Raw genomic sequence first — 22,727 nt, 5'->3', positions numbered from 1 at the left:
TTCTGCCATTAGGGTGGTGTCATCTGCATATCTGAGATTGGCGCTCTTGATTCCAGCTTGTGTGTTCCTGACTGGACCTGGACTAATATGGGATTAGCACCAGGAGTGAGTCCAAAGACTGAGATGACCAGCTAACGGCTTAGACTTGAGCACAGAGATGGGATCGGCGCTGGTGGGAAATGGGAGGCTGGCAGTCAGTGGAAAGCAGCAGCAGCAGTCCTGCCGTGGCCAGCATCTGTGCTGCCTGAGCCGCGGGGTGCACTTGAAAGGAAGGTTGGGGAGTGCACACAGCTGCTGCACTTGACCCTGATGGTAGAGACACTGATGACAGTGGAAAGGCAGAAGATGGGGGGCTCTGCACAGTGGGGAGCGAGCTGGTGGAAGGAAAACAACAGGCTCAGAGATCAGAACGCTCAGCTCAAGAAGAGTCAGAGCCGGCGGGACCCTCCACCATGGCCCTAAAAGACCATCAGGACCCTCAGAGTCGCAGCACTGGAACAGCTGAAACCAGCCCCCAAAGCTGCTTCCTGAGGCTGCGGAACCATAAAGGACACGGAATTCACCGCCTTGCCAGCACTCGGATGTGAGAGCCGGGTCACGGATCGGGAAAGAAACAGAACCCGGGTGACTGAGGCTGGGGGTGACTCCAGAAGCTTTGAGAACCTAGAACCCTAACTGCCCTTGCCTGCCTAGGGAGTTTCACCACACCTGAATAAGGATACTAGCTCCTACGCCTGGAAAATGTTAGTCGCTCAGTCATGTTCAACTCTTTTCGACCCCGTGGACTGTAGCCCACCGGGCTCCTCTGTCCACGGGATTTTCCAGGCAAGAATACTGGAGTGGGTCGCCCTTCCCTTCTCCAGGGGATCTTCCCAACCCAGACATCAAACCCAGGTCTCCTGCACTGGCAGGTAGACCCTCTACCATCTGAGCCACCAGGGAAGCCATTCTGTGCCTGGAGGCCCCATGCTAATCATACCCAAGGCAGTCCTCCCCGACACTCACCTGCCACTCCTCCCTGCCCCCAAACCAGAGCCCAGCTCACCCCAAGGGAACATGTGTCAGGTCTGACCCAAGAGGAGAGAGCCTGTACTCTGGGAGAAAGCAGCAAAGCCCTGCCCTGTTTTGGCACAACCGACAGCATGCGGATGAGGCATCTGGCTAAGGCACCAGGCCTGGGGTCCAGGCTCCCTTGCCACCACCTCCTGTGAGCCTGGCAAGAGCCTCACTACTGTGGCTTCAGAGTCTGTGCTGTAAAATGGAAAGCTGAGTTTCCAATTAAATGATAAATCCTTCCGCACCCATCATGGGTCTTGGGTAAGTGCAGAACACTGTATGGAATATTCCTGGATGTCCTCAAGCTCTTTGCTTTAGCGCTTTCTAGAGCAACTCTCTAGGGAGCACTCAGAGGGCGACAAAGACGTCCTCCCCAGAACCCCGGCTCCAGGAGGCCCGGACGCGCGCACTGTGGTCTCTGCAGTGACCGCTCGCAGCGGGTGCTCACAGAGCGACGGTGCGGCACCATCTGTCCAGGTCTGAACCTTGCCTTCACTGACCATTCACTGCATCATTTTGGACCAGGCACTTGATTTCTCTATAAAGTAAGGCTAAACATGCTGCCTACTTAAGAGGTGTTAGGTCCCATCACTTCATGGCAAATAGATGGGGAAACAATGGAAACAGTGAATGACTTTACTTTGTTGGGCTCCAAAATCACTGCAGATGGTGACTTCAGCCATGAAATTAAAAGATCCTTGCTCCTTGGAAGAAAAGTTATGACCAACCTAGATAGCATATTAAAAAAGCAGAGACATTACTTTGCCAACAAAGGTCCGTCTAGTCAAAGCTATGGTTTTTCCAGTGGTCATGTATGGATATGAGAGTTGTACTATAAAGAAAGCTGAATGTTGAAAAATTGATGCCTTTGAACTGTGGTGTTGGAGAAGACTCTTGAGAGTCCCTTTGATGACAAGGAGATCCAACTAGTCCATTTTAAAGGGAATCAGTCTTGAATATTCATTGGAAGGACTGATGCTGAAGCTGAAACACAATACTTTGGCCACCTCATGTGAAGAACTGACTCACTGGATAAGACTCTAATGCTGAGAAAGATTGAAGGCATGAGGAGAAGGGGACAACAGAGGATAAGATGGTTGGGTGGCATCATCAACTCATGGATATGAGTCTGAGTAAGCTCCAGGAGTTGGTGATGGACAGGGAGGCCTGGCGTGCTGCAGTCCATGTGGTCACAAACAGTCGGACACGACTGATCAAACTGAACTGGACTGAAGATTAAGTGAATTAAGATTCAGATCACATAGTGCTTGGTATGACACAAGCTAAGAATTATCATGGTAGTGTTGGCTTTGATGACTGGTGGAAAAACGAAGGCCATCATAGGTCATGTGCCCAGTGATATCAATGATCAACACTATGCTGCCTTGCAGTGAATTGTTTTAGCAAAAAAATGTTTTCGAATTTTGGTCATGATCTCAACACCTCCGTTCAAGGGAATAAACAATGCGCGTGACTCGGGTGCTGACATTTTGAGCTGTTCTGGTTGATGCCTTTTTGAGACTAGACTCCAAAAGAAATAGGACCAGCTGGAAAAAATCGATACAGCCCTTTGAGACAAAAAAATAAATAAATGGTCAAACCCAGTTCTGCATCCTTTTATAAAAACTGCCACTGGAGAGAGCTGGCCCCGACATCACCAATTCGAAGGCTCATGGGAGGGTCATTGGCAGTGCAATTCCTGGATGACCGATGACCACTGTGATAACCAGCTTCCCTTCCTCCCTCCCTTTCTTCCCTTCAAGGCAGACTGGCCTCGGCTTTCTCTGCGGATATTCCCTAGCCGTTCTCCTCCCCATCCCATCACTGCTTGCGGACGGAGAAGGAACTCCGGACCCACAGTTGTCCTTAGAGTTTATCTTCTTTTGCTAAATGCTCACAATTCATCTGCCCTAATGGTGTAAACTTAATCTCTGCTGCTGCTGCTGTTAAGTCGCTTCAGTTGTGTCCGACTCTGTGTGACCCCATAGCCCACCAGGCTCCCCCGTCCCTGGGATTCTCCAGGCAAGAACACTGGAGTGGGTTGCCATTTCCTTCTCCAGTGCATGAAAGTGAAAAGTCAAAGTGAAGCTGCTTAGTCCTGTCTGACCCTCAGCGACCCCATGGACTGCAGCCTTCCAGGCTCCTCCATCCATGGGATTTTCCAAGCAAGAGTACTGGAGTGGGGTGCCATTGCCTTCTCCATAACAATCTCTAATAAGGTAATTTTTAAAAACTTGTTAACTTTTTTTTTCATTGTAACTGCAACATATTCCTTTTTAGAGTGTTGGAAAATCAAATAAACAGGAAAAAATTTAACAACAAAGTGTAACCTCTACACACTGCTAGGCTGGGTAGTTACCCAGTCATTCTTCTAACACAGAACCTTCTAGAATCTCCTGGGATAAGAAGGAAAGGGTCCTTCTTCCCATTGCTGCCTTTACCATGCAGTCACTGAATCAAGTCTCTGGGTCCGTTGACTGGAGGGTTGAGGGGAGAGTAAGTTAGAATACCTACCTGTACTAATGTGATAATTGTTACCATTTCAATTTTCCTCCTTCAGTCTTTCTTCCTATACATAGCTTTATGTAACTGTAGCTATAGTGTGATATAACTTTTCAGTCTGCTTTCTTACTTGAAATTATTATTAAGCTCGTCATAAATATTTTCATTTTGCCATATAATCTCCATAGCTGTAAGGTTATTGCTGCATACTATTCTCTCAAGTGGATTAGGTATAATAGGTAAGATGACCACAGTCTCACCTGCCAGTCAGTCCTGCTTTGGCCTCTTGCTTCAGCATTAGTATTAAATGAGGTCCCAGGTGGCTCAGATGGTAAAGCGTCTGCCTACAATGTGGGAGACCCAGATTCAGTCCCTGGGTCGGGAAGATCTCCTGGAGAAGGAAATGGCAACCCACTCTAGTATTTTTGCCTGGGAAATCCCATGGATGGAGGAGCCTGGTGGGCTACAGTCCATGGGGTCACGAACAGTCGGAGGACATGACTGAACGACTTCACTTTTTTTCACTTTCACTTTTACTTAAAAAAAGAACAAAAAAAGCTGCATTCAGGGAATAAATTATATGATCACTCTAATAATCTTCCCAACAGCTGGCTGGGATTTCAGTTAAACCATTCCCAAACCACATAGGATGACACCTCTGCTTCAGGTGAGGCCTCCCCCAAGGCCTGCTAGTCTGTGGGGAGGATAGTCACATCTACAGAGGCTTTCTCACCTCCAGCTCCAGAACAGGACCGATATTCAACCCAAGCAAAAACCCTGTAGTGCAAGGTACTGTCTAGGGCAGCTGGTCAACCCCAGCACAGGACTTGGGGTCACGGGGTCGGGGTGTAAGGCCCAGCACAGGGCTGAGCTGGGCCAGCTGCTTAGCTTCTTTGAAACAGCTTATTCATCAATAAAATGGGTCAGATAAAACCTGAGCTGGTGTCTCTGGCCGTAAAATGATAAAACATGAGATGCTTGCCTGTCCCCACCAGCATCACCACCAGATCTTCTAACATTCCATCTTCCCACAGGTTAAATGAACTCAGCATATTTACAGACAGACCCTGTCCTCTTCCTGCTCCACTTCTCTTTAAAAATCAGAGCTGGATAGAATGGGGGTCACAAAAATGTCCAGGAGACCTGGACAACTACATCGCAGTCAGTTACAGCGAGACTTGGTCACCAGCCACAGGTCTCACTGGGCAGAAGCTCTTGCCCAGTCCCACCAACTGAAAAAACAGCCTCCACGGAGACCCACCTTTGTACCTCGTCCCTCTCCAGGGACCACATCCCAGGGTGCATGCACTTGCCCCACGCCAGTGAGGACTGGCCAGCACCTTGCTCTGCTGGGAGACAATCCCAGAAAACCCAACCGCAGACCATCAGATCTGTACTTAGTTCCGGGGTGGTCTGAAAAGTTACTTTTCACAGTGAAAATTTTTAACAATTTGGAAAAAGTGAAAATGGTAGAGACATTTAGAAACAATCATCATGATGATATTAGAATGAACACGCTGGGCAGATGAATTTAGAGGGTCCTCGAGATAGATGAAAGTCAAACCAGAAACAGCGGCGAAGTCTGGAGTCAGCCCTGAGCCATCTGGGTTTTGGGGGCGGGGGGAAGGGATGGATTCCTTCTACTTTCAAAGCTCAGTCGGTAAAGAGACTGCCTCTTGCAGGAGACCTGGGTTTGATTCCTGGGTCGGGAAGATCCCCTGGAGCAGGAAATGGCAACCCACTCCAGTATGCTTGCCTGGAGAGTCCCATGGACAGAGGAGGCTGGCGGGCAAGAGCTGGGCACGATGGAGCGACTAGGCGCGCACACACCTCCTGCACCGCGGGGCTCGGCACCGCCCCACTCGGTTCCCGATTGTGCAGCCGGGCCACGCACACCAGGACCTGGCACGCGCGGCAGCGCGATCGCTGCAAACATTGCCTCCAAGCCTTCTCTGGTTGGTCCAGCTTTGGGGGCTGCTTGCTTGAAATTTCACCAGATAAAAATACTTTTCAGTGGGTTCAAGGCAGAAAGAGAGGGGAGGGATGAAAGCAACCAAGTTGAGGGAGGCTTCCCACACTTTCCGCTGCCGGTCCCGAGGTCACCCGCGGGTACCGGAGTCCGGGGCCCGCCCCAGCACCGGCGGGAGCCAGCGTCGGACGCAAAAGCCAGTGATCAGAGGTCCCTTCCTTCCCCTTTCGGAACGCAGGACCCCTGTGGCGTGGAGGGGACGAAAGGAGCCGGGCCGGGACGCAGGAGTCAATTCATGAAACGGTCATCTTCTGAAGTCCTGACTCGAGGCGTGGTGGGGGCGGGCGGCCACTCTTTAGGGGCTGGCGGCGCCCACGCTCCCCGAGTCCCACTTCCCAGCCCCGATTCTTTGATCGGTCTTTGGGAAAGCGCTGGTTCCGCAGACCCGGGTCCCAGATTGCCTTGTGGGACCCCAGGCTCCATCTGCGACGAGGGAAATCAGTAAACAGGTTGCTTTCCATCCTTTCCCCGACGCCCTCTTGCCCTCGGGATTGTTCGAAGCAGGGGAAGCGAGGTCGGAGGTAGGACCCCGGTCGGTGGCCGAGCCTGGATCCCGGGGCGGAAAAACTGGGGGCCTCCGAGACCCCGAGTGCGCGCCCACACACGCCCCTCGTCTCCCTACTTCGCATCCTCGTTCCGGGTCCGCCGGGCTCCCGGTGTGGCCGGCGCGCGCCGTTGTCTCCCCCCAGCGGCCGTGCGCTTGTAGCCGCCGGAGCCGGGCGGGCGGCTGGGGGGAGCGGAGAGGCTCGGCGCAGGCAGCCCCACGGCCCCGCCCCGCGCCCCCCCGCCCGGGCCGGCAGGACCGCCCCCTCCGCGCCGCGCGCGGCTCAGACGGAGCAGCCGCCTCTGCAATGTCAGCAGCCGCAGCGGCAGCGGCGGCGGCGGCGGAGACGCGAGCGGCAGCGGCCGGGGCCCCGCGGTAGCGGCCCGCGCGGCACGGCACGGCCCGGCGGGCGCGCACGGCCCGAGCCCGCGGCCCCTTTCGCTGCCTCCGGGGCGCGGCGGCCGGCTCTGCGCGCCCCGGCGCGGCGCTCGGACTCGAAGCCAGCCCCGGCTGCGGCCGCGCACAAAGGACCGCGGACGCCGGGCTCCGGGGACCGGCCGGGGGCGACGGACCACCGCGCCGCGCGCCCTCCACGCCTCCGCTTCCCCGGCGGCCGGAGCCGGAGCCCGAACCCGAGTCGGCCCCATCATATGACAGCGGCGACCCAGCGGCCGGCGAGAGCGCGTGCTGCCCGCTCGCCTGCGCCACGGCCGCCGGCGCCGGGGGTGGCCCGCGCCGCGCCCCGCTGAGTGGTCGCTGGTCGCCGCCCCGCGCGCCCCTCGGGCTCCGGGCGCAGGAGCCGGGGGGAGCCCCCCGCCCGCGCCGAGCCTAAGATGGCCACGCTGCTCCGCAAAATCGGGCTCATCCGCCTGCACAACCGGGACACCGAGGACCCCAAGCACCACCACAACCACCGCGCCGGCGGCGGCGGCGGCGGCCCGCAGAGCGCGGCGCTGCGCGGCAAGGGCGGCGCCAAGAGCGGCGGCCACAAGCCCCCGCAGCAGCCGCACCCGGCCGGGGGCGCGGGCGACGCCAGCCCCGGGCCCGGCAAGGGCAAAGGCAAGCGCGCGGCGGAGCTGGCCCCGCGCGACAAGGCGCCGCCGCCACCGGCGGGCGCGGCGGGGGCGCCGGGCGCCGGGGGCCCCCGGGAGCGGGCGCCGGGCGCCAGGGCGGGGCCGGGCCCGGCGGCGGCGGCGGCGGCGGGCGGCAGCCTGGTGCCCGCGGCGCGCCAGCAGCACTGCGCGCAGGTGCGCAGCCGGCGCCTCATGAAGGAGCTGCGGGACATCGCGCGCCTCAGCGACCGCTTCATCTCCGTGGAGCTGGTGGACGAGAGCCTGTTCGACTGGAACGTGAAGCTGCACCAGGTGGACAAGGACTCGGTGCTGTGGCAGGACATGAAGGAGACCAACACCGAGTTCATCCTGCTCAACCTCACCTTCCCCGACAACTTCCCCTTCTCTCCGCCGTTCATGCGGGTGCTCAGCCCGCGCCTGGAGAACGGCTACGTGCTGGACGGCGGCGCCATCTGCATGGAGCTGCTCACGCCGCGCGGCTGGTCCAGCGCCTACACGGTGGAGGCCGTCATGCGCCAGTTCGCCGCCAGCCTGGTCAAGGGCCAGGTAAGCGGGCGGGCGGGCGGCTCGGGGGGGGGGGGGGGCGCGGGGCGCCCTCGAAACCTGCCTCCAACCGGGAGCCGTCCCCCGGGCGCCTCCCCTCGACTTGCCTGAGCGTTTTCTCCCTTGCCCGCTTTCCCATCCTGTCGCTCCGGGTCTCCGCCTCACCAGAATTCGGGCTTCCCCGCCCGCACACCCTCCTGTCTCTCCTCCTCTGTCCTCGCCGATCGTCCCTCCGGCTCTGCCCGTCCACCTCCGGTCCTCGCCTCAAACTCGCTGCCTCCATCCGACCTTGCCTCTTTCCCCCTTGCCCCTCCACCATCTCCGCCTCCTGCCTCCCTCTCTGCCCCTTGAGTCCCCCTCTCTCCTCCCCTCCCGGCCCAGCCCGCCCCCGCCCAGGCCTCCTTCTCCGTGGCCTCCCCATCTCCTGTAGCCGTAATCTCCCCGAAGGAGAAACTTTATATGGTCTCAGCATCTAAACGTCCAGCCCCGTTCATCGCCCCCTTGCCCGCCACACACACAGAGGTTTTCCCCACCCCCCAATAGCTCAGGGATGTCTTGAGAGTTCGGGCGGGGCGGGGGGTCGTCTCTGCAGAGGGCCAGCTGCCTGCCACCGGATCTGCTCGCTGGCCCTGCTTCGTCCTCACCGTGCAAGGTGAAAATTCTGCTCTTGACAAATTTCACTGGAGAGGCGGAGGTGTGGTGTGAGCCGTTCTGTAAGTGACAAGGCCAGACTCCCCCAGGAAACGCCTGGGACCTGCCTCTCACCAGGACCATTGGCTCCTGGGAGATCTAGCTGGCTCGCTCTCTCAGAGCTGTGAACTTCCTTCAGTTTCCTCATGCCCCCAGGGCTTAAATCCATCATCAGGGTTAAAGATTTTTGACTACTGAAATCAGGGGCAAGACTGATGTCTGAGTCTTCTCTCCTACTGCCCCAGATGGCAGCTTTACTGCAAAGAACCCCCAGAGAACCTGAGAGCGGAGAATGAATGAACCTTCTGAAATCCCTTCCCCTAATCCCAGGGACGGGGGAGCCTGGATGGTGGGCTGCCGTCTACCCGGTCGCACAGAGTCGGACATGACTGAAGCGACTTAGAAGCAGCAGCAGCAGCAGCAGCAGCTGCAGGCAGAGGTGTGATGGTTTTTCTCTTCCCAAGCTATATGCTCTTGATCATGTTCAGGTTGGTTGATGTTTTCCTAAATCTCTATTGTGCGTTACTTAAAAAAAAAAAAAAAAGCATAGTTTTATGTGGGTGTGTTTTAGGTTTATGGAGAATCACTGCTCTGTTTGCTAAGTTGCTTCAGTCGTGTCCGGCTCTATGTGACCCCATAGACAGCAGCCCACCAGGCTCCCCCGTCCCTGGGATTCTCCAGGCAAGAACACTGGAGTGGGTTGCCATTTCCTTCTCCAGTGCATGAAAGTGAAAAGTGAAAGTGAAGTCGCTTAGTCGTGTCTGACTCCTAGCGACCCCATGGACTGCAGCCCACCAGGCCCCTCCGTCCATGGGATTTTCCAGGCAAGAGTGCAGGAGTGGGGTGCCACTGCCTTCCCCGACTGTTCTGTTTAGGAGGCCCCGAATGACCTCGATGTGATCATTCTACAGCCAGCATCTTAGAAGCCATCAGTCCCTGTCACCTGCCTCTTCAGGGTCTCTCACACTAATCAGATAATGCTTGTTCCGCCCATTTCACCAGAGGCGGAGCCCCTGGGATTCCACGCCAATCGCCTTGGCACTTAATTCTTGACGAAGGTCTGTTTCCACCAAGTAACTATGCTGCTAGTCCAGCTTTCCTGGGGTTTCGCTTCCGCTTGTTTCTCCAGTTCGAAACAGCATGAATGTGGCAGCTTTAGAAAGGCGAGGTTTAATGCTTTAACATCAGAAATTCACCCTGAAGCTTGCGGTTTAGTGCTGGCTCTGATGTGATGGGAGCCTGCGACGAAATACAAGCCACGGGGGTCAGAGGGGGTCCCGTTTATATTATCAGGATTCGTACAAATGATGGGGAAGACTTTTTCACAGAAATGCATCTGTTGTTGGTATCAGAAAGCTCTAATCAGAACTCTCTAGAACACTCTCTTACCATCTTTTATCCTTCACGGTGATGATTTGGGGACATGGGGTGGAGGAATATCATTCTGCCTTATAATCATAGAATCACAGCACTTAGGTTTGGAAGCGACCCCAGAGGTCACGTGGACCTCAGCCTGCATTTTGAAAGATGCAGGAAAATAAAGATTTCAAATGGCAAGTAAGGACTGTTTTCCCTAAGAAGAGATCTGTCTTAGTAAGTTGTTAATAAATATCTGCCGCGTTCACATCAGTGCTGTGAGTGATCGTTCTGTTGGTGCCTGGGCACTTCTGTTAAACTGGGCAAGTCCTTGGGTATGTATTTCTTTCCTCTGTACTCCAAATTGAGAATCTTCATACAGTCGGCAAGCTAGAGACCTCACTGTTGCAAGTAATTATCAACATTTTTATTTATTAGTTTCAAAATCTTAGTTGAACTCAGCACCTCCCCCACCTAGCATATTATGTTATACTTAGCCTGTTCTAAAGTCTAGTGTGTGAAATATCTGAAAGGAAGAGGAGGACTCTCTCCTCTTTCTAAAATACCAATACAAATTTCTAAAAATACCAGTTCAGTTCCTTTGCACTTTTCCTGCTGACTTCAGCATCCAAAAGAGTCATGTAGAATACACACAAACCACTCAAAATTCAGTGTAAGGACCGGAGGAATGGTCGCTCAGCAGTGACTCAGGCTTCTGTGCGGGGCAGGGTCCCGGTAGTGTTTGGGGGCTCTGTGTGTTAGGCGCCTTTCCTGTTTTTGTGTATTTCCTACCTACAGGTTGTTCATCACACGTACCTTGGTTACCAAATTATTTCCATAGTTAAAGGTAATAGGCTTTGGGAAAGCAATCAAAATACCTGATGAGGTTTTCAAAGACAACCAAGAATGCTACCAAACCAATAATTACTTTAAAAGGCAGAACGGCTCCATGCCACTTACCTTCCCCTCTCTGTTGACACTTTCTTTTTTAGGATTCGTTTTTCTTACTCAACAAAGTTAGAAAAGGCTCTGTTTCCTCTTTCGCAACTACTAAGCTTAAATTTCTGAATTGGGGATACCCTAAAGTCGATTTTGTTTCTCTGCCTTTAGACACATCATAAAATTCTTTTAGCATAGCATAATGAAGTTGCTCAGTTGTGTCCAACTCTTGGCGGCTCCATGGACTGTAGCCTACAAGGCTCCTCTGTCCATGGGATTTTCCAAACAAGAATTCTGGAGTGGGTTTCCATTTCCTTCTCCAAGGGATCTTCCTGACCCAGGGATCAAACCTGGGTCTCCTGCATTGTAGGCAGACGCTTTACTGTCTGAGCCACCAAGGAAGACAAAATACTTTTAAGGGTCATATTGAGAAGAGATTGGTCTTCTTAATCAACGGGTCATATAAAGAAGAGATCTGCTTCACCATTTTGTGTCGAGCATTAAATGTTTGGGTTTATCACGAGATGTGACAGGTCAGTCATTTCATGAGTCATTTCACGTTACCTGACTCTTGGGGGCCCCATGCTAACAGCATCTCTGGTGTGCTGCTTTAGGAATTTTGTCTGTTTTAAATGAACTTACCAAATATTTCTTCTGTATATATTCTGTGTAGAGATGGTGACATACATACCTTGCCTGTTTATTACCAAATCCTCTTCTGACTACAAAGAGACATTTTAGCTAACTCTTCGTTTGTGAAATTAAAAGAGAAATCTCCATGCCTCGGAGGGTCCTGCGTAGGCCATGCCCTGTGTGTACCGGGTCTCACTCCGGAATAACTGATGATCCTACAGATGCCCTCTACTTGCACTTGTCTGAGCAGAAGCTCCCCAGAGTGACTTCTTGTTGTTGTTCAGTTGCTCAGTTGTGTCCGACTCTTTGTGACCCCATGGAATGCAGCACACCAGACTTCCCTGTCCTTCACCGTCTCCCAGAGCTTACTAAAACTCATGTCCTCTGAGTCAGTGATGCCATCCAGCCGTCTCATCCTCTGTCATCCCTTTCTCCTCCTGCTCTCAATCTTCCCCAGCATCAGGGTCTTTTCAAGCGAGTTGGCTCTTCACATCAAGTGGCCAAAGGATTGGAGCTTCAGCTTCAGCAGTATTAGAGTCATAGTGGCTTGAGGGTGCATTAAGTCGGGTTCTATTTTCACATCAGTGTGCCTCCTGAGTGTCTCCTTTTTAATTAGTGAGACATCACCCTGGGCAGGGGAACCAGATGGTGCTTGAAAGAGAGTTTCTTACTCCGCCTCTGCCCCCTTGGTGCCAACCACGGCACTCAACCCAGCAGGAGGTCGATGCATTAACAGCAGTGGCCGCTAGCACGTACTGTTTGCTCTGTGCCAAGCTCTGGGCAGCTGAGCATTAGGGCAATCAGCTTACCTGGTTCCGCTGTTCCAGCGGTCGCTGTACAGGTGAGGGAACCTCAGCTCCACGTGGTCAGGGGAAGTAAATGCAGCTGTGTGTACTAATACCAGCAATGACTGTGAGGCTCTGAGCACCAGCCCATGTTGGTGATGGTTGTCCGTGATGGCAGAGTCACACCCAGGTCAGCTAGGACCCTGATTATCTCCAGCTGGTGGTTGGAGGTGACCTATGTGGTCATCATTTGTGTCCATAGAGGACAGGGACACGGTCAGCCATCAGCAGAAGAATGAGAACAGTCAGACTGAAACACCTTCAGTTCTCAGTGTTTGAACTAGAAATAGGGAAGCGATTCTGGGGCAGTTGAGTTTCCTGACAGCAATCGTTTCTGGAATTTTGGAACGCAGCAAAGTGGCAGGTGTCCAAGCTTGTGAACGTATGATGAAGAAGGAGCAGGCCCTGCAGATCAGCTTTGTTTGGTGATAAAGTGCATCTCAGAGGTCAGCTTTAGCGCTCCAAGGGTTCTGCATCCTGGGTATTGCTGAGTCTGGCGACACACACACACAGCCCATCTTTAGGATTTCTTCCAAAGTACTAGGCCTGGAAGTGGCTTTTTACTTGTTACTGCACAATCTCTATGGCTTCCCAGGTGGCTCAGTGGGAAAGAGCCCGTCTGCCAGTGCAGGAGTCTCGGGTTTAGTCTCTGGGTGGGAAACATCCCCTGGAGGAGGGCATGGCAGCCCACTCCAGTATTCTTGCCTGGGAAATCCTATGGACAGAAGAGCCTGGCGGGCCACAGTCCAGGGGGTCACAAATGAGTCAAACACAACTCGGCGACTAGAAGCAAGCAAACACAATCTCAAAAAGCAGCGAAGAACAGCCCTGTGGGTTCCTAAAGCGTACTGGCGTCTGTGAACACAGTTCACACAACATTCTGAAAGCGCTGTGTGGGTTTGCTAAGGCTCTGACCCAAAGTGCCGCATTCTGGGGCGCTCAAACAACAGGCGTTCACTTCTCGCCTTCTGGAGGCCAGAAGTCTGAGACCAAGGTGGCAGCAGGCTTGGCTGCTTCTGAGGGGAGGAGGATGCTCTCAGGCCTCCTGCCCGGCTCGTAGACGGCCGTCTGCTCCGTGTCCCCGCGTGGCCTTCCTTCTGGCTCTGTGTCCTCACCTCCCCTTCTTGTAAGGACACTGCTCTTACTGGGTCAGTGAAAGTCGCCCAGTCGCATCCAACTCTTTGCCACCCCATGGACTATACAGCCCACGGAATTCTCCAGGCCAGAATATTGCCGTGGGTAGCCTTTCCCTTCTCCAGGGGATCTTCCCAACCCAGGGCCCGAACCCAAGTCTCCCGCATTGCGGGTGGATTCTTTAGCAGCTGAGCCACAAGGGAAGTCCAAGAATACTGGAGTGGGTAGCCTATCCCTTCTTCAGGGGATCTTCCTGACCCAGTAATTGAACTGGGGTCTCCTACATTGCAGGCAGATTCTTTACCAACTGAGCTATGAGGGAAGCCTGTGTGTTACCAGATCAGGGCCCACACTAATGACCTCAGTGTGACATGATCACCTCTACAAAGACCCTTCACACACCATTAGTTACCTTCTGAGGTGCTTGAGGGTAGGACTCCATCCTATGAGTTTCGGTGGGATCGCTGCGCAGCCCCATGACAAGCCCAAACAGGAATTAACCAGTTCAGGCTCTTTTCTCTCGAGGCTGTTGCTGGTTTCCAGAGTAACACAAATGACGCCCACCTGTGTGCACACAGGACCGCACTCAGCGGGGTCAGCTTGGAACAGAGACCGTGGCCCCTTTAAAGGGAAGCTAGGAGAAGCGGGCGTGTAAACAGTGACAGCCGGGGCGTGGGTCGTGCCACGGGACTCACCCAGGAGAGCAGATTCGAGTGTTTTGGGTCTTATGAGTCACTGTGCCACTGTGCCCTGTACCCGCTTGTAGGTGGCAGAGGTCATCACCCATGCCGGATGACTCTGCGGCTTGAGGTCTCCGTGTGCTCGATGGGTCGGAGGAAAAAATAGCTTGTTCCACTATCAAGTAGGGCGGGCGGGAGGACATGGACAGGCCTCTGCATCCTAAAATAGTCCCACGCCAACTTGGCGAGCTCCCACACGCCTGCTCCGCAGCGAGGCTGCTCAGCCCGGGGCTGACGGTGCAGTTCATAGCAGAAGTGACTCACTTTACCCTGAGTTGTTGCCTTTTTAGGATCAGCACATATAGAAAGAGGGGGTAAATGCCTTTCTGTTTACTTGTCTGATTTATAGGAAACGGTGTAAAAGGTTTGCTTTCCTTTCTCAGGGTCAGGAGAGTTTAGGGGCTTTTCTTTGCTTTTCAGTGGGACATGCCAACACAACTAAGAAGCTGAAGTTTGTTTTAACCCAGAGTCCTGCCCTTTCTCATCCCCATGAACAGGCATGTGTGAGTGCAGGTTTAGAAGGAAAGCAGCCTCAGTGGTACCACTCTAGGGGCAGTAAAGGGACCAGACAAATGACTTTCATGTCCATTTAAAAGATAAAATTAAAAAAAAAAAAAAACCAGCCACTAACAGTGGGTTCTCTGAGCCACATTTCAAATCCCTTGAGTCCTAGATTCTTACTGGGTTGATAAGGTGATGGGAAGGGCTTCACTAGTGGTTCAGTGGTGAAGAATCTGCCTGCCAGTGCAGGAGCTGAAGGAGACACAGGTTCGATCCCTGGGTGGGGAAGATCCCCTGGAGGACGGCATGGCAACCCACACCAGTGCTCTTGCCTGGAGAATCCCATGGACGGAGGAGCCTGGCAGGCTACAGTCTATGGAGTTGCGAAGAGTCGAACGCAACTGAAGTGACTTCGCACACCCATGCATGCAAGGGAGTGGGGAGATGGGATGGGATGGGGAGGGTGACTCCTGTCCTCTCTGCTGGAGGTGGTCGGCCCCAGGTTCATTAGATGCTCTGGGAAGGGAGTGGGGAGATGGGATGGGATGGGGAGGGGTAACTCCTGTCCTCTCTGCTGGAGGTGGTCGGCCCCACGTTCATTAGATGCTGTGGGAAGCCTTTAGATTATTCCAGTGCCCACGTGTGTGCCCAGTCGCTGAGTTGCATCTGACTCTTTGCGACCCCATGGAATGTAGCCCACCAGGCTCTTCCATCCATGGGATTCTCCAGGCAAGAATATTGGAGTGGATTTCCATTTCCTCCTCCAGGGTATCTTCCCAACCCAGGGATCAAACCCGTACCTCCTGCATTGGCAGGCAGATTCTTTACCACTGTGCCACCTGGGAAGCCCACATTATTCCAATGCCAGGCCCCCATCATCGAAGATTCAGATTTCTCGTGGATAAGATCAGGCCCTAGTAGAGTCCTGCTGGAAAATCTCCTACTTGATTGTAATGGACGACCAGGGCTGGACCAGAACTGCTCATTTATTCCACATCCACCATCTGTGGTCCCTCCTCCCACCAGCGGCCAGAGCTTCAGGCGGTGGTGGGTGTAATGAACTCTTACCTGCCCCCCCCCACCTTGTTTGAACTCACTGTCCTGTGTCCACCCTGCCCAGCCCTCTGGAAGCCCTGCTTGTGTAGAGGAGACCATCACGCAACCCAGGCCTGCTTCCCTGGACTAAGGAGTGGAAACCCTGCAAAAAAGGGAGCGTGAGTGTCAGAAACGTCCTCACCTCGGATCAGACACAGCTCCAAGGGTCAGGTGCAGGACCACCCAGAACTGTGGATAACTAGCTGGTTCATGCACTGCAGGCATTGAGTGCCCACTCTGTGCCAGGCACACAGTGAATAAAACTTGTAGAAAGTGCCAGTCACCAAGAACTATCCAGTGATTGCTATTCAGTTGCTCCATCATGTCCGACTCTTCGCAAGCGTGTGGACTGCAGCATGCCAGGCTTCCCTGTCCTTTACTATCTCCCAGAGTTTGCTCAAACTCATGTCCATTGAGAAAGAGGTGCTATCCAACCATCTCATCCTCTGCCACCCTCTTCTTCACCTGCCCTCAATCTTTCCCAGCATCAGGGTCTTTTCCACTGTGTCAGCTCATTACATCAGGTGGCCAAAGTATTGGAGTTTCAGCTTCAGCATCAGTCCTTCCAATCACTATTCAGGGTCGATTTCCTTTTGGATTGACTGGTTTGATCTCTTTGCTGTCCAAGGAACTCTCAAGAGTCTTCTCCAGCACCACAGTTTAAAAGCATCACTTCTTCATTGCTGAGCCTTTTGTAAGGTCCTACTCTCATGTCTGTGCATGACTACTGGAGAAACTGTAGCTTTGACTACATGGGCCTTTGTCAGCAAAGAGATGATTATCTAGTAGGGATGATGCGAAACCCGCTCACATGTGTCTGTGATACGCCCAGCAGCCCTGCAGTTACTGCTTGCTTAGTATTTAGAAGAGGCCCGTTCACTGGTGTGTGCAGACTGGACCCCTGGCCATGGCCTGCGAGTGCACTGGGGACTTATGAGAGGCAGGGTTCAGGGGTCAGCAGGGTTTTCCAAGCTCCTGCGTGGCTATCCCAGCAGGAACGCTCATTGCAGGAACCTGATTGTAACACTGAGGGTTAGCCCGCTTTTCTAAGTATTGTTTCACTGCTCAGTTCGGTTCAGTTGCTCAGTTGTGTCTGACTCTTTGTGACCCCATGGACTGCAGCATGCCAGGCTTCCCTGTCCATCACCAACTTGCAGAACTTGTTCAGACTCATGTCCGTCAGGTCCATGATGCCATCCCCCCATCTCATCCTCCTCTGTTGCCCCCTTCTCCTCCTGCCCTCCATCTTTCTCAATCAGGGTCTTTTCCAGTGAGTCAGTTGTTTGCATCAGGTGGCCAAAGTATTAGAGTTTCAGCTTCAGCATCGGTCCTTCCAGTGAGTATTCAGGACTGATTTCTTTTAGGATGGACTGGACAAAGGCCCCCGATGGAGAGCGTCAGGGGAAGAAACAGAATTGGGACCAACCAGGTGGCGTTGGTTAGGAGAGGAGGGCCGGCTGGGATCTGGGAGCCGGGGGAAGTGGCCAGAAGGTGCCGGCCGCTCCCTTCCTGGCGGGTCTGGGGGTGGTCTAGCTCCTCCCTCCTGTCCCCCAGCCTGGCTTCTCCCCACCCTGCCCTGCTATCTCCCTACAGGCGTGCCATCCCCCACTTGGCTTCCTGCGGTGCCCGACCAGCTGCTCCATCCCCTTCCATCCTCCCTGCGGGCCTTGCTCTGGTTCCTCTAAACCCTCACCTGGCATTCTCACGCCCCTGGTCATGACCATTATAGAATACATCCAAACCCCCAATCAGCGCCCACCCTGGGTGTGGCTCTTCCCACCAGGGCCCCCGGGAGGTCCCTCTCCCACCAGCCCCACCCTCCCAGGGCACACCGGTAGGTCTCCCCTTTTGCTGAGCTCACAGACCCACCCCGATCTGGAAAGCCCCCCATTCATCACTTGAGCCCCTTCCATCCTCCAAAACCCTGCCAAGACGCCTTAGCTCCCGCAGAAGTCTCCTCCATGACTCTGCCAATAACGCGAGGGCCCTGTTCTCTAATATCTCCACGTGGTATGGAAAATGTTGATTTCTGCGCTGATCCTGCTAGACTGCATTACCTATCTGCAGCTCTGTTTCGCGTTCCCCTCACCCAATACCCAGCATATCATATGTGCCAAACAAATGTGTCCATTACCAATTTGCTCAACTGAGCACACACCCCATCCCTTCCGCTCATAGCTATTTGAAATACAGTAAGACTGTGAATTTGCCAGGTGCTTCCTGTGGGCCGGCTGCTGTGCAAATGCTTTTAGTGGGTCATCTGATTAAATCTTTGCAACAGCCCATGGGGTAGGTGCTGTTGTTAGTCCCATCTTAGGGAAGAGGAAGCTGAGGCTCGCTGAGGTTGAACCTGTGCCTGAGGCAGACGGCTAGTAAAGGGCAGAGCTGAGAGGTCACCAGGCAGTCTGCCAGAGACACCTGGTTCCCGTGGGCTGTCCCACTGGTGGGTGGAGCCCCCCCAACCCGACCAGGTAGCACGTGCAGCTTGGTTTTTCCTCATGGGTCCCCATGCTCCTCAGGGATAGCTTTGTAAGGATAACATGCTTGGTTTTGCTACAACTCAGAATTAATACACAAGAGGTGGGACTTGATGTAGCCATCAAATCTAATCTAAAATTCCGTAGTTTGTGGTACAGAATTATCCACAAACTTGAACAACTGTATTGGCCCAAATTCAACCATCAGGAGCTTTTATCTATTATGTTAAATGGAAGAATGTTTTAATTCTTTCAGACTATAGGAGAGAGAGAATTATTGCTGCTTTATTTCTTCTATACACAAAAAGGAAAGACATTTTAAAGATTCTGAAGATAACTGGAGAAAGAAATGCTTTCTGAAGGTAACGGTTACATTGGTGAAGCCACACAGTAATTGAAGAAATTACTACTTTAAAAATAGTTTCTGTAAAATAATAATTCTCCATCACAATATTTAGCAAATATCCCCAAGATTTTTTATTATCATTAAGAGTTCTTGATGAGAGAAGGAAATCCTATCTTTTAGTGGATCAGATTACATTTTAAAAGTGAATTCAGCTCACTTGGGAATTGGAGGAGAAATTTCCCAGAAAAATATTGTTAAGGGGGTACTTGCCATTTTTTGATGGTACAAATCGGACATTTCCAAACATCAGAATATGAAATTACAAAATGTTATTACATGGTGATTATGATAAAAAGCAGCTATTCTTGTTTTGCAGATTTGGTCATTTTGTGCACACACACACAACAGTTGCTTTTGCCTTACCAATACATATGAGTGAGAGTGATCTTGACTATCAGGCTGGGAGCTGGTTTTTCTTCCCAAGAGACACCAGCTAGGAATTGCATGTAACTGTACAAAATAAACTTTCATTGCAGTAAGGACTACCCTGTGTCAGTCTTCCACAATTAGAGGCATACCCTACCCTGCTCTGCTCCCCTGCCAGTGGAAATAACATGAAGGAAACTTGAAACTGAATTTGTTACAAGCTTAAATTAATTGTAACAAGATGACATGCGCTTTTACAATGTAACTTTTAAGTCATCTGAAAACTAAATGAATCATTTCTTTAATCTCAGTTTGTACAAGAGGACTATGTCTCAGGGAAGCTTCCTCTGTAGATCACAAGTGAGGGGACACACTCCCCTGAGGTTGGAGCCCCTCCAGTTTGGCCTGGGGAGGGCAGAGCCCTGCAAATATGCAGGTTAGGGTCCTCAGGAGCCCCTTCATCCAGTGAGTGCCTGAAACTAACACAGATGAGCTGCCCATAGTGGCCCCTGTGGTCCCTCCCTTCACAGAACTGCTTGTTTTTCCTTTGATCACTTTTATAATGCGTATTAGGAAATATTGTAGTCATGGCCCATAAAAGACAAAGTTTCTCTATAAGGATCAACTGGCAAAATTACATAAAGCGTAAAGTAAATTATTTTAATTCGTAACTAAAACTAATCTAATAAAAAGTGACTTTGAACCCTACTGGATTGAATTACAGTGATTTTTGTTTCAGTAATTTTATTTAAAGGATCCTGGCGTCCGCCTTTTCATAGCCAAGAGAGATGGATGCCTTTTGGTTCTTCTTGCAGATCAGAGAAGGAACCAGAGGCCCTAGGAGCCCCTTCCTACAACCTCGGATCCCACAAGGCCACCCTTAGCATCTGTGGACATCTGGAGACCCCTCCTCAGAACAGTGCATCAAATGCTCAAAATAAAATTCACAGGAAAACAGTCAGACTTAGAAATATAGCTATTACCTTTTTAAAATGATGAACTAAAATATGAAGTTAAAAAGCATGACTTTATTGACACATTTAGTATCAAGACCTAGTTAGTGGGGTCCAGTGGCTGAGACTCCATGCTCCCAGTGCAGGGGCCCAAGTTCCATCCCTGGTCAGGGAACTAGATTCCACAGCCAAATAAATAAATAAAAATAAATATTAAAAAGAAATCTACTTACTGTCCTAACTGGACATAGAAACTGACGACATTTCAACCTATCTACAACTGCCGCATGAGTTTTAAATGTCTGGGGTTTCTCTTGGTAACAAAACGAGAGCAATGCTAAGTCTGCGCTGCTTTGTTACTTCCAAGCACGGCTAAATGAAGTGCTGAGCGTCAGTTCGGAGTTAATGGAAATAAAGACAGCTTTTGCATCTAAGTTCATGTTCCTTTGAGGATTTGTGGCCCCTGGAGCCCGTGGCTCTAGGTGTTGACAGCTGTCTTGGGAAATAACTTAAATCTTACCACGCATCTCATGGCCAGAACCTCTGGGGATGAGGTTCAGGACCCCAGCATGTAGCTCAGTCATGGTCTTGTTGGGTGGACTTGGGATAAAGCCATGGGCCTCAAGCAGGGGCTAGCTGCACCCCAACCCCTCCTCCAAAGCCCGCTTCCCACCTGAGCCTCAGTTGCCTCACCTGAAGATAGCCCCACATCACAGGTGTATTATGATGCTCAAAGGAAATGATGGCCACAGGTGCCTTGCATACAGGAGGTGATCAATAGATGCTCCTTCTTCTTATAAAAGTAGAATTTTATTGAAATAAATACATAAGAAAAGTACAGCCAAAAATCCAGAATTGGTTTTCCACTCAATATCCATCATAGGAAGCAATCTCCTTTCATAAGTATTAGTATTTCAGAGTGATATTGACATTCAGTTGGTTCAATTTTTTTTTAATATTTGACCATAATTTTCTAATATTCACAAAAACCACATTGCAGCCCCCTCTTTGCTCTCTCAGAACTATCACCTACCTGGTGGACTCTTGTCATCACCTGTTGACCCTCCATCATCAGCTCATTTTATTTAGTTGATTTCTGATAAGAGTTGATTTCTGATTTAAAAACACCATGATTGTGTTATCCAAGCACAGATTCGAGAGCTGCTTTTTCAGCTTTACAACCTTGCTCTCCAAGAACTCTGTTTGTTAGCAGTATCTTTAAATCACCTTAATTTCTGCGGCTGCTAAGTTAGAAAATCACATTGAAGAATATAATCATTCCACACATTCATCTTCTTTCAATCCCATCTTGGTTGAGATGCTTTCTTTATTACAGAATATGAAGTCCACTTGAAAACTTTTGGGCTTCCATTTTGTTTCAAGATGAAAAGCTGAGTCAGAAATCAAATTTTAAATCTTGTCAAATGCTGTGGTTTCCAGCAGTTATCACAGGTCACACAGAACGAACACAAATTGCCCCAGTACAACTGAAAGAGAGTTTCATTTAGTCAGTGGTTCTTTGCCTGCTAACCTTTAGGGAAAGTCTTTTCTTTCTCCTCTTTTAGAGAGTATATACATGTATACTTGTATATATGTATGTATTTGTATATATAAGAATACATATACCTATGTATTTACATATACACACACATATGTATATACATTCTTGTCCCTCATTGGCTATTATAAGATATTGATCGTAGTTCCCTGTGCTATACGTTAGATCCTTGTTTTTTATCTGTTTTATATGTAGTAGCGGTGTGTATGCTAATCCCAAACTCAAGGAAAAGTCTTTCTTTAATGAAATTCATGAGAAGTGTAGTTGAAATGTTCAACCTACCTTTGTATACAATATATTACAATAATTGGAAGATAATCAACAGCAAACACCCATCTTCTCTTATTGCTTACTCAGCTAAGGTTCTGAGCATTGGCCTGGAAACTGGGGTAAGGCATCCTGCATTTGACAAAAGAGTGACTAGATGGCTTTGGGGTTTCTTCCAGCTCTTAAGACTCCGAGGAATGGAGCCAGCATTCTCACAAGGAGAGGGAGTAATCTATGGTTCATTGGTCCTCCATGATGTGTGTGTTGTTTCTGTAGTACTCCCACTGATTTCCCGCAAGGTTACCAATACTGAAATCTGAAATTCAACCTCTGAAATCACCAGAGACATGAAGCCCCCTCCCATCCCCAGGGGCTCTCAGCTTGCAGGGTGCATCAGTCTAAGAAGGAGTGTGAGCTGCTTTGTGAAAGTAGAGTCTGTAACAACATCTAAATCAATGTGTGGGCCTCGGTGGTGTTGCCATAACTACCTCTGTAGGTTGGTAATGTTTTCAGCACTGTAGTCAGCAAATAGAAATGGTTCTACCCAGAACCAAACGGTTCTGCTCAGATTGTTTATTTCACGGGCATTTATGTCTTTTTCCCCTCCTGTAAACTCATTATTTGGTTGTCATTGAACCTTCTGGTTGAGATCATTTCAGTTGCCGTACCCTAAGAAAAGCTTTGCAAATGGCATTAGTGGTAAAGAACCTGCCTGCCAATGCAGGGGACGTAAGAGATGAGGGTTTAGTCCCTGGGTTGGGGAGATCCCCTGGAGGAGGAAATAGAAACCCACTCCAGGATTCTTTCCTGGAGAATCCTATGGATAGAGGAGCCTGGTGGTCTACAGTCCATATGGTCGCAAGGAGTTGGACATGACTGAAGTGATTGAGCATGCACCCCAAGAAAAAACATCAATAGCCCTCAATCTGCAGCTTGGCCCCAACCATGTACCACTTAGAAGTCTCAGTGGACAGCCGATCACCCCATTCGGATGAGGAAACGCCTAGCAGCTGTTGGTCA

At 51.2% G+C, this 22,727-nt stretch overlaps 1 protein-coding gene across 1 annotated transcript in view; it reads left to right on the top strand.

Annotated features, from left to right (window-relative positions):
* Positions 1-6,875: 6,875 nt before the first annotated feature.
* Positions 6,876-22,727, top strand: part of UBE2QL1 (ubiquitin conjugating enzyme E2 QL1) — a 55,151-nt gene continuing 39,299 nt past the window's right edge. The window contains exon 1 of the mRNA XM_069556148.1: positions 6,876-7,750. Coding sequence (XP_069412249.1) covers positions 6,965-7,750 — 786 coding nt within the window. The 5' untranslated portion in view covers positions 6,876-6,964. The remainder of the gene's footprint in view (positions 7,751-22,727) is intronic.

Source organism: Ovis canadensis, chromosome 16, assembly GCF_042477335.2.
Source record: "Ovis canadensis isolate MfBH-ARS-UI-01 breed Bighorn chromosome 16, ARS-UI_OviCan_v2, whole genome shotgun sequence".
In the NCBI taxonomy this organism is placed as follows: Eukaryota; Metazoa; Chordata; class Mammalia; order Artiodactyla; family Bovidae; genus Ovis; species Ovis canadensis.
This window is presented reverse-complemented; position numbering and strand designations above follow the sequence as displayed.